Here is a 14753-nt window from a genome sequence, read left to right on the forward strand (position 1 = left end):
GGGAAGCCGCCTGGCCCTGGGATTTTGTTTGTTTGGAGATTTTTGATGACTGTTTCAATCTCCTTACTGGTTATGGGCCTGTTCAGGTTTTCTATTTCTTCCTGGTTCAGTTGTGGTAGTTTATATGTCTCTAGGAATGCATCCATTTCTTCGAGATTGTCCAATTTGTTGGCGTAGAGTTGCTCATAGTATGTTCTTATAATTGTCTGTATTTCTTTGGTGTTAGTTGTGATCTCTCCTCTTTCATTCATGATTTTATTGATTTGGGTCCTTTCTCTTTTCTTTTTGATGAGTCTGGCCAGGGGTTTATCAATCTTACTGATTCTTTCAAAGAACCAGCTCCTAGTTTCATTGATTTTTTCTATTGTTTTTTTGGTTTCTATTTCATTGATTTCTGCTCTGATCTTTATGATTTCTCTTCTCCTGCTGGGTTTAGGGTTTCTTTCTTGTTCTTTCTCCAGCTCCTTTGCACGTAGGGTTAGGTTGTGTACTTGGGACCTTTCTTGTTTCTTGAGAAAGGCTTGTACCGCTATATATTTTCCTCTCAGGACTGCCTTTGCTGTGTCCCACAGATTTTGAACTGTTGTGTTTTCATTATCATTTGTTTCCATGAATTTTTTCAATTCTTCTTTAATTTCCTGGTTAACCCATTCATTCTTTAGAAGGATGCTGTTTAGTCTCCATGTATTTGGGTTCTTTCCAGCTTTCCTCTTGTGATTGAGTTCTAGCTTCAGAGCATTGTGGTCTGAAAATATGCAGGGAATAATCCTAATCTTTTGATACCGGTTGAGACCTGATTTGTGACCCAGGATGTGATCTATTCTGGAGAAGGTTCCATGTGCACTAGAGAAGAATGTGTATTCTGTTGCTTTGGGATGAAATGTTCTGAATAGATCTGTGATGTCCACCTGGTCCAGTGTGTCATTTAAGGCCTTTATTTCCTTGTTGATCTTTTGCTTGGATGATCTGTCCATTTCAGTGAGGGGAGTGTTCAAGTCCCCTACTATTATTGTATTATTATTGATGTGTTTCTTTGATTTTGTTATTAATTGGTTGATATAGTTGGCTGCTCCCACGTTAGGGGCATAGATATTTAAAATTGTTAGATCTTCTTGTTGGACAGACCCTTTGAGTAGGATATAGTGTCCTTCCTCATCTCTTATTATAGTCTTTGGCTTAAAATCTAATTGATCTGATATAAGGATTGCCACCCCAGCTTTCTTCTGATGCCCATTAGCATGGTAAATTGTTTTCCACCCCCTCACTTTAAATCCGGAGGTGTCTTCGCGTCTAAAATGAGTTTCTTGTAGGCAACATACTGATGCGTTTTGTTTTTTTATCCATTCTGATACCCTGTGTCTTTTGATTGGGGCATTTAGCCCATTAACATTCAGGGTAACTATTGAGAGATATGAATTTAGTGCCATTATTAGCCTGTAAGGTGACTGTTACTGTATATTGTCTCTGTACCTTTCTGATCTACTCCTTTTAGGCTCTCTCTTTGCTTAGAGGACCCCTTTCAATATTTCCTGTAGAGCTGGTTTGGTGTTTGCAAATTCTTTCAGTTTTTGTTTGTCCTGGAAGCTTTTGATCTCTCCTTCTATTTTCAATGATAGCCTAGCTGGATAGAGTATTCTTGGCTGCATGTTTTTCTCGTTGAGTGCTCTGAATATATCATGCCAGCTCTTTCTGGCCTGCCAGGTCTCTGTGGATAAGTCTGCCGCCAATCTAATATTTTTACCATTGTATGTTACAGACTTCTTTTCTCGGGCTGCTTTCAGGATTTTCTCTTTGTCACTAAGACTTGTCAATTTTACTATTAGGTGACGGGGTGTGGACCTATTCTTGTTGACTTTGAGGGGGGTTCTCTGCATCTCCTGGATTTTGATGCTTGTTCCCTTTGCCATATTAGGGAAATTCTCTCCAATGATTCTCTCCAATAGACCTTCTGCTCCCCTCTCTCTTTCTTCTTCTTCTGGAATCCCAATTATTCTAATGTTGTTTCGTCTTATGGTGTCACTTATCTCTCGAATTCTCCCCTCATGGTCCAGTAGCTGTTTGTCCCTCTTTTGCTCGGCTTCCTTATTCTCTGTCATTTGGTCTTCTATATCACTAATTCTTTCTTCTGCCTCATTTATCCTAGCAGTGAGAGCCTCCATTTTTGATTGCACCTCATTAATAGCTTTTTTGATTTCAACTTGGTTAGATTTTAGTTCTTTAATTTCTCCAGAAAGGGCTTTAATATCTCCAGAGAGGGTTTCTCTAATATCTTCCATGCCTTTTTCGAGCCCAGCTAGAATGTTCAGAATCGTCATTCTGAACTCTTGATCTGACATATTACCCATGTCTGTGTTGATTAGGTCCCTAGCCTTCGGTACTGTCTCTTGTTCTTTTGTTTGTGGTGATTTTTTCCGCCTTGTCATTTTGTCCAGATAAGAGGGTATGAAGGAGCAAATAAACTACTAAAAGGGTGGCAAAGACCCCGGAAAAATGCGCTGTAACCAAATCAGAAGAGACCCCAAATTGTGGGGGGGAGAAAGGGGTAAAAACAGTTTCTGAAAAAAAAAAAAAGAAAAAAATTTAAAAAATAAAACAAATAAAAAATATAAAGGAAAGAAAAAATATATATATTTAGATGAACTAGTCAAAAAAACATTGGAAAAGAAATGGGTAAAAGTTTTAAAAAATTTAGCAGAAGAAGAAAAAAGAAAAAAGAAAAAAAAATTGAAAAAAGAAAAAAAATTGAAAAAAGAAAAAAAAAAATTGAAGTAGCTGCAAGACTAAAGAATCATGGGGAGAAAGCCATGAGTTCCGTGCTTTGCTTTCTCCTCCTCTGGAATTGCTCTGCTGTCTTAGGAATTGAATCTGCTTTCTCCTTGATAGATGAACTTCATCCTGGCTGGATATTTTGTTGATCTTCTGGGGGAGGGGCCTGTTGTAGTGACTCTCAAGTGTCTTTGCCCGAGGCGGGATTGCACCGCCCTTACCGGTGGCCGGACTAAGTAATCGGCTCGGGTTCGCTTTTGGGAGCTTCTGTTCCCTGAACGCTTTCCATAGAGTTCCGGAGGACGGGAATGAAAATGGCGGCCTCCCAGTCTCCGGCCCGGAGGAGCCGAGAGCCTGGGGCCCCACTCCTCAGTGCGCCCCCAGAGGACAGCACCCAATCACTCCCGTATCCCCAGCCTCTAGCCGCGCTCCGAGCTCACCCAGCCCGCGACCAGTTCAAGGTAACCCCGAGCTGAGAGTTCAGTCCTCAGCTCTGTCTCTGCAGCCGGCTTCTCCGTTTTAATACCTGCGAGCTCTCTGACACTCCGACACCCCCGATCCTTCTGTGACCCTGCGGGGCCTGGGGCCACGCTGGCCCCACGTGGGCTTCACCCTGGTTTAGCCTCTGGAGCAATGTCCCTCCGTGGAACAGACTTTTAAAAGTCCTGATTTTGTGCTCCGTTGCTCCGCCGCTTGCCGGGAGTCGGCCCCTCCCCCCGCGGTCTATCTTCCCGTCGTTTTAGATTCACTTCTCCGCCAGTCCTACCTTTCAGAAAGTGGTTGATTTTCTGTTTCTAGAGTTGCTGTTCTTCTTCTCTTCGCTCTCCCGTTGGATTTGTAGGTGTTTTCAATGTTTAGATAAGCTATCGAGCTGATCTCCTGTTACCTGATGTAGTCTCAGGCTGCTACTTCTCCGCCATCTTGACTCCTCCCTCCCCATACAGATAATTTTTTAACCTATTTACCACCGCACTGAGATGTCCAGTACATCAAATTCTTTAATAACCTTCTAACCTGAACTTTTTGATACATACACCCGTGTTTTTCTTTTGCTTTTCTATTTTTTTAATTCTTTTTAAATTTTAACTTAGTTTAGTCTAGTTTATTCTTTCTTAATTTTTATTTTCTACTATACATATAGAGTTAAACTTCAAGGTAATCCCCTTTCCCCAATCAATGCTACCCCTATAGGCAAACCAGTTTCTAATCCCCCTGTAACTTAGAAAAGTTGAGTCCCTTAACAAAAACATCAAGATACATTCAGGAAGAATCAAAATAACCTTCCTCACCCACACTGAGAATTTATAACCACTCTCCCAATTTTTCCTTCTGTCAGTGTTTCTGTGAATTTGTGTTTGTCCTGATAATATACAAATCTTATACTTGGGGTTCTTTCTGATGAGGTTCTTCCCTTCTTTTTGCTTATATATATATTTTTTTTTCTCTTGTCGTACACTTTTATCAGTCTTTTTGTTTGTCTGTTTTTGTTTGTATACTTCACAAATCTTACCTTGTGGCCCATTTGGGCTGAGCCTTCTCTTTTATCTTCCCTTTTTTTCCTATCTCTCTCTCTCCCTTTTTTTCTTTCTTCTACTCTATTTCTTTTTCTTTTCTTTTTTCTCTCATTTGAGTGGGGAATCCTGATTGCACAGAAGCGTTCCAGGGTGCACATTGACTGCACCACAATCGATAAGTCCAGCTGCATCCGTTCAGTCATCTCTTACCAAAATGACTAGGAGGAGGAATACCCAACAGAAGAAAAATACAGAGGATGGGCCTTCTGCAACAGAGCTGATGGCTATCGACATAGACAATATGTCAGAAAAGGAATTCAGACTAACAATTATCTAGGCAATAGCTAGGTTGGAGAAAGCAATGGATGACTAAACAGAATTGATTAGGGGAGAACTGAAAGACACCAGGGATGATGTTCACAATGTTAGGGCAGAACTGAAAGCCACCAGGGATGATGTTCAAAATGCTCTCAATGAGTTTCAATCTAATCTAAATTCTCTAAAAGTTAGGGTAACTGAGACAGAAGATAGAATTAGTGATCTGGAGGACAAACAGATAGAGAGAAAGGATCAGGAGGAAGCCTGGAACAAACAGCTCAGAAGCCACAAAAACAGAATCAGGGAAATAAACAATGCCATGAAACGTTCCAACGTCAGAATTATTGGAATCCCTGAAGGGGAGGAAAAAGAAAGAAGTTGAGAAGATATAGTGGAAGAAGTTGTCAATGAAAATTTTCCCAATCTCACGAATGGAAACAACGTTTATGTACTAGAGGCAGAGAGATTTCCTCCCAAGATTTTAGATTCTCAAAAGTCCTCACGACACCTGATAGTTAGAATGAGGAATTATGTTTCAAGAGAGACCCTCTTAAAAGCAGCTAGGACAAAGAAGCTCCTTACATACAGAGGAAAGCCCATTAGAATAACGTCAGACCTTTCCACAGAGACCTGGCAAGCCAGGAAGGGCTGGCAAAATATATTCAGAGTACTAAATGAGAAGAACATGCAACCAAGAATACTCTATCCAGCAAGACTGACATTTAAAATGGATGGAGAGATAAAGAGTTTCCAAGACCGGCAAGGCTTAAAAGACTATGCAACCACCAAGCCGACACTGCAGGAAATATTAAGGGGGGGTCCTATAAAAGAGAAAAAATCCTAAGAATATCATTGAACAGAAATATAGAAACAATCTATAGACAGAAAGACTTCAAAGGCAACATGATGTCAATAAAAACCTTTTTCTCAATAATCACTCTCAATGTGAATGGCCTAAATGTGCCCATAAAAGGACACAGGGTTGCAGATTGGATAAAATGACAGGACCCATCCATATATTGTCTACAAGAGACCCATTTTGAACCTAAGGATACACCCAGACTGAAAGTGAAGGGATGGAGAAACATCTTTCATGCCAATGGGCCTCAAAAGAAGGCCGGGGTAGCGATTCTCATGTCAGATAAATTAGATTTTAAACTAAAGGCTCTAGTCAGAGATACAGAAGGACACTACATAATTCTTAAAGGGACTATCTGCCAAGACGATCTAACAATTGTGAATATCTATGCCCCCAATATGGGAGCACCCAATTACGTAAGAAAACTATTAATCATGATAAAGAGCCATATTGATATGAATACAATAATAGTAGGAGATCTTAATACGCCTCTCTCAGAAATAGACAGATCATCGAGGCAGAAAATTAATAAAGAAATAAGAGCATTGAATGAAACATTGGACCAGATGGACCTCATTGACATATACAGAACATTCCACCCTAAAACAACAGAATACTCATTCTTCTCAAGTGCACATGGAACCTTCTCCAGAATAGACCACATACTGGGTCACAAAGCAGGACTCAACCGATACCAAAAGACTGACATTATTCCCTGCATATTCTCAGATCACAATGCTTTGAAACTGGAACTCAATCACAAGGAAAAGTTCAGAAGGAACTCAAACACCTGGAAGCTAAAGACCACCTTGCTTAAGAATGCTTGGATCAACCAGGAGATCAAAGATGAACTTAAACAATTCATGGAAACCAATGAGAATGAAGACACTTCGGTCCAAAACCTATGGGATACAGCAAAGGCGATTCTAAGGGGGAAATACATAGCCATCCAAGCTTCCCTCAAAAACATTGAAAAATCCAGAATACACCTGTCTCTACACCTTAAAGAACTGGAGAATCAACAACAAATCAAACCAACTCCACATGCAAGAAGGGAAATAATCAAGATTAGAGCAGAGATCAATGAGGTAGAAACGAGAGATACAGTAGAACGTATCAATGAAACTAGAAGCTGGTTTTTTGAAAGAATCAATAAGATCGATAAACCATTGGCCACACTAATCCAAAAGAAAAGAGAGAAAGCCCAAATTAATAAAATTAGGAATGAAAAGGGAGAGATCACAACTAACACCAAGGAAATAGAAACAATCATCAGAAATTATTACCAACAGTTATATGCCAATAAGCTAAGCAACCAAGATGAAATGGATGCATTCCTGGAAAACTACAAACCCCCATAATTGAACCAGGATGAAATTGACAACCTGAATAGACCAATATCTAGTAACGAGATTGAAGCAGTGATCAAAAACCTCCCAAAAAACAAGAGCCCAGGACCTGACGGATTCCCTGGGTAATTCTACCAAACTTTCAAAGAAGAAATAACCCCAATTCTCCTGAAGCTGTTCCAAAAAATTGAAGCAGAAGGAAAACTTCCAGACTCTTTTTATGAAGCCGGCATTAACCTGATCCCCAAACCAGGCAAAGAACCTACCAAAAAGGAGAATTTCAGACCAATATCACTGATGAATATGGATGCTAAGATTCTCAACAAGATCCTAGCAAACAGGATCCAGCAGCACATTAAAAAGATTATCCACCATGACCAGTGGGATTCATCCCTGGGTTGCAAGGTTGGTTCAACATTCACAAATCAATCAATGTGATAGAACAAATCAACAAGAGAAGAGAGAAGAACCACATGGTCCTCTCAATTGATGCAGAAAAAGCATTTGACAAAATCCATCATCCATTCCTGATGAAAACGCTTCAAAGTATAGGGATAGAGGGAACATTCCTGAACTTCATAAAATCTATCTATGAAAAACCCACAGCAAATATCATCCTCAATGGGAAGAAGCTTGCAGCCTTCCCGTTGAGATCAGGAACACGACAAGGATGCCCACTCTCACCACTCTTGTTCAACATAGTATTAGAAGTTCTAGCAATGGCAATCAGACAACAAAGAGAAATAAAAGGTATCCAAATTGACAAGGAAGAAGTCAAACTCTCTCTCTTCGCAGATGACATGATTCTTTATATGGAAAACCCCAAAGACTCCACCCCCAATCTACTAGAACTCATACAGCAATTCAGTAACGTGGCAGGATACAAAGTCAATGTACAGAAATCAGTGGCTTTCTTATACACTAACAATGAAAATACAGAAAGGGAAATTAGAGAATCGATTCCATTTACTATAGCACCAAGAACCATAAGATTCCTGGGCATAAACCAAAGAGGTAAAGGACCTGTACTTGAGGAACTACAGAACACTCATGAAAGAAATTGAAGAAGACACAAAAAGATGGAAGACTGTTCCATGCTCTTGGATTGGAAGAATAAACATTGTTATAATGTCTATACTGCCTAGAGCAATCTATACTTTTAGTACCATTCCGATCAAAATTCCACCAGTAGTTTTCAAAGAGCTGGAGCAAATAATCCTAAAATTTGTATGGAGCCAGAAGAGACCCCGAATTGCTAAGGAAATGTTGAAAAACAAAAACAAAACTGGCGGCATCACGTTACCCGATTTCAAGCTTTACTACAAAGCTGTGATCACCAAGACAGCGTGGTCCTGGCATAAAAACAGACACATAGACCAGTGGAACAGAGTGGAGAGCCCAGATATGGACCCTCAACTCTATGGTCAAATAGTCTTCGACAAAACAGGAAAAAATATTCAATGGAAAAAAGACAGTCTCTTCAATAAATGGTGCTGGGAAAACTGGACAGCGATATGTAGAAGAATGAAACTCAACCATTCTCTTACACCGTACACAAAGATAAACTCGAAATGGATAAAGACCTCAACGTGAGACAGGAATCTATCAGAATCCTAGAGGAGAACATAGGCAGTAACCTCTCCGATATCAGCCACAGCAAATTCTTTCAAGATATGTCTCCAAAGGCCAAAGAAACAAAAGCGAAAATGAACTTTTGGGACTTCATCAAGATCAAAAGCTTCTGCACAGCAAAGGAAACAGTCAACAAAACAAAAAGGCAACCCACGGAATAGGAGAAGATATTTGCAAATGACAGTACAGACAAAAGGTTGATATCCAGGATGTATAAAGAACTTCTCAAACTCAACACACACAAAACAGATAAACATATCAAAAAATGGGCAGAAGATATGAACAGACACTTCTCCAATGAAGACATACAAATGGCTATCAGACACATGAACCAATGCTCATCATCACTAGCCATCAGGGAGATTCAAATTAAAACTACATTGAGATACCACCTGACACCAGTTAGAATGGCCAAAATTAGCAAGACAGAAACAACATGTGTTGGAGAGGATGTGGAGAAAGGGGAACCCTCTTACACTGTTGGTGGGAATGCAAGTTGGTGCAGCCACTTTGGAGAACAGTGTGGAGATTCCTGAAGAAATTAAGAATAGAGCTTCCCTATGACCCTGCAATTGCACTGCTGGGTATTTACCCCAAAGATACAGATGTAGTGAAAAGAAGGGCCATCTGTACCCCAATGTTTATTGCAGCAATGGCTACGGTCGCCAAACTGTGGAAAGAACCAAGATGCCCTTCAACGGATGAATGGATAAGGAAGATGTGGTACATATACACGATGGAGTATTATGCCTCCATCAGAAAGGATGAATACCCAACTTTTGTAGCAACATGGACGGGACTTGAAGAGATTATGCTGAGCGCAATAAGTCAAGCAGAGAGAGTCAAGTATCATATGGTCTCACTTATTTGTGGAGCATAACAAATAACATGGAGGACATGGGGAGATGGAGAGGAGAAGGAGTTGAGGGAAACTGGAAGGGGAGATGAACCATGATAGACTATGGACTCTGAAAAACAACCAGAGAGTTTTGAAGGGGCCGGGGGCGGGGGGTGGGAGGTTGAGGAACTAGGTGGTGGGTAATAGGGAGGGCACATACTGCATGGAGCACTGGGTGTGATGCCAAAACAATGAACACTGTTATGCTGTAAATAAACAAATAAAAAAATAAAAAAATAAAATTTAAATAAAAAAACAAAAAAACAAACAAACAAAAAACAAAACAAAACAAAAAAAATAAATTTATCCAGAGTGAGATAGTTAATATGGGGAGAGTGGATATGTAACAAAGGGTCATTGAGGAAACCCTGAAACAGAAGGAAAGATAAAATAAAAATAAATGTCACTCCAAAGTATATCTTTCTAGGGAGTTGATTGACAGATATATTCTGTAGAGGGCAAAATGATCAATAGTTTAAAGTTTGTGGGTCTCTGTTGCAAATATTGGGCTCTGCCATTGTAATGCAAGGGCAGCTTTCTACAATTTGTAAGCATGTGGTCCAGGCTGTGTTTCAGTAAAACCTTATTTACTAAACTGGAGGTTTGCTGGACTTGGGCATAGTCTGTGGCCCTCCTATTGCATGGTAACCACTCTTGCCATTGTATTTAATCATAGTTTTCTAGTTATTCTTTTTTCTGGGGGTGTAAGCAGTAATACCATAGAATGGAAAATATAAATATATTACCATTTGAAATGTCATATAGACAGTTTAATTTTATTTTTATATAGTTACATTTTAAATTATTATACAATCTTTATTAAATGTAAAAACTCAAAAATATTGATGGCAGGGGTGCTGAAAATACTGACTCTACCTTTGGCCCTCTATCTTGATCAGATCCTCTCTTGAGGCTCCATGCTCTGGGTGCCTTTGGAGGATAATATGCACACCTTAGTAATGCCTGCCATGTCCATGTGAGGGGAGAATTGATTTGACCTTCAGTAAAGTTGTAAATTTTACTCATAATTCTTCAAAAAGCATGTTTTTATGGGCCACATGGTATCCTCTCACTTCAAAGCCTCATAGATAAGGTACCCTATGCCCTACTGCTCACACTGTAGTGTGTCATGGTTGTTGTGTGTTGAAAAGTAAGGGTGGTTCCATCTCCTGAGATTCACTGCCATGTGGCCGTGTTAATCAAGGTCTGCACTGTTCTTTTTAGGATTAAATGAAATAATCTGTATTTAGCACTGATACTATGAGAAGCGTATCAGTGCTTCTTTTTTTTTAAGATTTTATTTATTTCACAGAAAGAGACACAGTGAGAGAGGGAACACAAACAGGAGTGAGAGAGGGAGCAGCAGTCTTCCTCCAGAGCAGGGAGCCTGATGCAAGGCTCTATCCCAGGACCCTTGGATTATGACCTGAGCCAAAGGCAGATGCTTAATGATTGAGCCACCCAGGCACCCCTCATTCCCTCTTTTCATTCACATCTTTCATTCACGTCACAAGAAGAAGTGGTCTTCTTATCTTTGCTTCTGTAGACTTACTAGATGAAAGGCAAGGCAATGTTGAAACCATTCATTCATTCATTCATTCTCCCTCCAGGATCCACCACAAATAGGAGTCATAATGGACAGGGTGTAGGACATCAGATCATGTGTTTGCCTCTGAGAAGGGGATGACAGTGCTGTGGGAGGACTTCATTCTGCTTCTATAGCATCTCTGTACTTGGTAGCACCACCTGATTCTTAGAAAGAGAAAAAGAATGACTGTTGTCATGATCTCTGGAACCAAGTATTAAATGCAGGCATGGTAATTATGTGATCAGATATCCATGTTACCAAAGGTACAAACTTTTGCGAAGTAAAGGTTTTTCCTCTTCCTTTGAAAGTGGATTCTAAAGATGTGGGAGTGGAATTATTATATATTTTTTTAAGAAAAATATGGAACACTCCATGAATTTGCATCCTTGCACAGGGGCCATGCTAATCTTCTCTGTATCATTCCAATTTTAGTATATGTGCTGCTGAAGCAAGAAAGGGAATGGAATTTTTACACTGCATGTTTCCCTATTTCTTATAAACTCACAACCATCCAGTTACTAATCACAGAATTCAATTCTTAATAATGATTTTTTGTTTTATTGGTTTGTGAGGGATATTGCCTTTTTTTTTTCCTTTAGCGATGTATGCAGGGTGTATTATCTTTCTTTTTAACCATCTAGTCGTTATTCAAGATCCTTAGTTTTCTTTGTAGAACCCTGGAGAACAAAGCCAGAGTCATATCCACTCTGCTGGAGACACCTGATGTGCTGATTTTCTCCCAGAATTGATCCCTGAATGTGGAGTGAGGTTCTGCTTCATACCTCTAGAATACAGGGTTTAAACCTTGATCTCTCCTATACCAACAAATAGCTGATTGTTTACTTCAGGAATTAATGGTCAGATACCTTCAGATACAAATAATAGGCAAATACAAATAGATACCTTCAGATACAAATAAATAGGCCTCAGCTGGGGCGCCTGGGTGGCTCAGTGGATTAAGCCGCTGCCTTCGGCTCAGGTCATGATCTCACGGTCCTGGGATCGAGCCCCGCATCGGGCTCTCTGATCTGCAGGGAGCCTGCTTCCTCCTCTCACTCTGCCTGCCTCTCTGCCTACTTGTGATCTCTCTCTCTGTCAAATAAATAAATAAAATCTTAAAAAAAATAGGCCTCAGATACAAATAGAAGGCAATATTGACATCCAACAGATCATTGCACCTCTGAAGAATTGTAATAAATGAATAAAATCAGAAAGTAGTAATAACAGGAAATATTTATGTAAAATGTATACCTCTTCCTGGCTTCATTCTGAACCATTCAAATACTCAAAATCTCTTTCTCTACAGTGAATTAACAGACAAATGGATTTTTCTCTGAACCACCAATCCTGTATTTTCAGAGTTCCCAGACAACAGAATTTCATGGGAAATAGCATCAAAATGCTTATGTTTGTACCAGCGCTGCTGATATCATATAGAGCTCACTGTATGAGCAGAATCTAAAATGTCTTCCTGCAGAGTTCAGGAAATATAGCAAAGAGAGAGGCTCAGGCTGGGCACCCAGCTGTGCAACCTCTGTGGTAGGATGTGGGTAGGTCAGACCTGAAGATGGTTCTTGTGCAGATTTTTGTAGCAACTCTGATGCTGTGGATCAAATCCCAGCAGGCACAGTAGTACATGGCCTCATCTTCTTGCTCTAAGAAATTTACCTTCAAGGTTGAAGTAGAAGTGATAGCGTTTTTAGTTGCTTCAAGTTTGTTTTTCTTCCCACCTAAAGAAACTTGAGTATAGCTTGACAAGATATATGTTAGATGTTCTATCTCCTGATATGGTTTCTGCCGGTACCAGTGTATGATTTGATTGTTAAACTCCTTAGTGGACACCTTGCATGATATGGGGGCACTCTTATATCTTGCTCTGGAAATTGATATTTCAGGTTGCTCCAACTTCACTTGCCCAAGGCCAACTGCAAAGCAAAAAAGAGAAATTCCCATGTACAAATGGTATGGAAAAAGGCAACAATAAAGAATTTCTTGAATCTCTCCTGTAGACTGAAGTGCCTGGGGCACAACTCACAGGCCCAGAGACAGGAGAAGATGACTGCTTCCAGAAGTGGCATCCCGTTGGCCTGGCTGGCTCCCCAGTGACAAGGTAAGAAGTGAGGTCCCTGTTAGCAGGGCTTGACATGTCAGTGGCAGGAGGGCGGGGCTCTTTTGGGTTTCTCAGAAGAAGTGGTGGCTTAGATATTCCCCTGAGGTTGTTCATGATCAGCCACAGATCTGAGCAGTCTGGGGCTTCCTGTGTGCCATCATTGCTGGGCAGATGGGGTGAGTGTATTCCCTGTCTGCTCAGAAATTTCTAGTATGAATGTGTCTGTCTGGGGTAGGACAGGATGATTCTCACACCCATCAGCCATCCCCCCTGGGATCCCATACTGCAGAAACATTGCTCAGAAACATGAGGATGTGCCTGCTGTGCTCAGCCCCTATGTCTGTCTGTCTCTGACTTGTTGATCTGGGCTGGGATGGGAAATCTGACCTCAACTCTTCTGTAACACAGAACAACAAAACAGCAGACAGTGAATTATCTCATCAATGTTGTTGAATGTGAGTTGTGCATAAGCATTTTTAAAGTTAACTGAGATGTCACCAGGCAGATTAGGACTCAGAGAAATGCAATTTCATTCATCATCTGGGTGCCTTCAAGAAGGGACTAGGCTATAATTGCTGGGGATACACGGGTCAGAGCAGTCTCTGGAAACCAGCTTCTACTTGCCCTGGGACTTGCAACAGTCTTGTGAGCATGATGTCATAGGCAGGATCATTTGCAAAGGAATGTTATGTCAGATAAGTAAGGATGAGCTTTACAATTAATATTCTTCCGATGTCTGTTGTGGACTTGCAATGTGTCAGGCAGTGTTCTAAATGTTTTCTTGCATTATTTTATTTATGGCTCTCTGCAGCCTCATGAGAGAGCTGCTGTGATTAATCTCCATTTCCCAAATGAGTATAGTGGCGGAGAGAAGTGACTGAGGCAAGAACACAGAGCTGGTACACAACAGCACACACAAGAAATGTACTTCCTTAAAGACAATCTGAGAAAAACGAACTGTAAAAATGACGGCACAGGCACCCATCATTTACTTTTACTTTGATTTTTCCCTACATATGTATAATTTTTTAAAGATTTGTTCATGTATTTGTTTGAAAGAGAGAGAGAGAGAGAGGAAGCGAATGGATGGGGGAAGGAGGAGAAGGGCAGGGAGAGAGAATCTCAAGCAGATTCCACCCTGAGCTCAGAACTAGACGCTGGGCTCAAGCCCAGCGCCCTGAGATCAAGATCTGAGCCAAACTAAGAGTCCAAAGCTTAACTGACTAAGCCACCTAGGTGTACCACACATATTTTTAGATATAAATAAGAAAGCTTGCAACTTTATATGCAAATATACATTTTTAATTAAGATTTGCACATTTGATTTTTATTCTCTTTATTTGGTCAACTTATTATTGTGAATAATACTGCAAGTCTTTAAGTAATCTATGAGAATACTTTTATTTTTTTAATCTATGAGAATATTTTTAATTGCAAAAACAATTAAACACCCTCCTCTATCATTTAACCCATTTAGTTAACATTGTGTTTTGAAAATTTATCAGGTCCTTAAAAAGTTATTGTGAATACTAGTATTGACCTGTGAAAATAGGCTCCATCCTATATTACTTACCCCTTCAGATGGTGGCTGGGTTAATTTAATTTTTTCATGTCTGAGTTTCTATATGTTTGATTATCATAAAAATATCTTTCAGAAAGTTAAATTACATCATGACACTGAAAATGAAAATGAAAATAAAGGACATTCTTTGTCTGGCA

General features: G+C 40.0%; 1 pseudogene and 1 gene segment (V, D, J or C); both read right to left on the reverse strand.

The window, feature by feature from the left end:
- LOC123951722 overlaps positions 1–14753 on the reverse strand; it is a 44821-nt gene that overhangs the window by 25038 nt on the left and 5030 nt on the right. The window contains 1 exon segment of the C gene segment in view: positions 12530–12849. Within this exon segment, the coding sequence occupies positions 12530–12849 (320 nt within the window).
- LOC123952368 lies at positions 11279–11376 on the reverse strand (annotated as a pseudogene).

This window comes from Meles meles, chromosome 10 (genome assembly GCF_922984935.1).
Source record: "Meles meles chromosome 10, mMelMel3.1 paternal haplotype, whole genome shotgun sequence".
NCBI lineage: Eukaryota > Metazoa > Chordata > Mammalia > Carnivora > Mustelidae > Meles > Meles meles.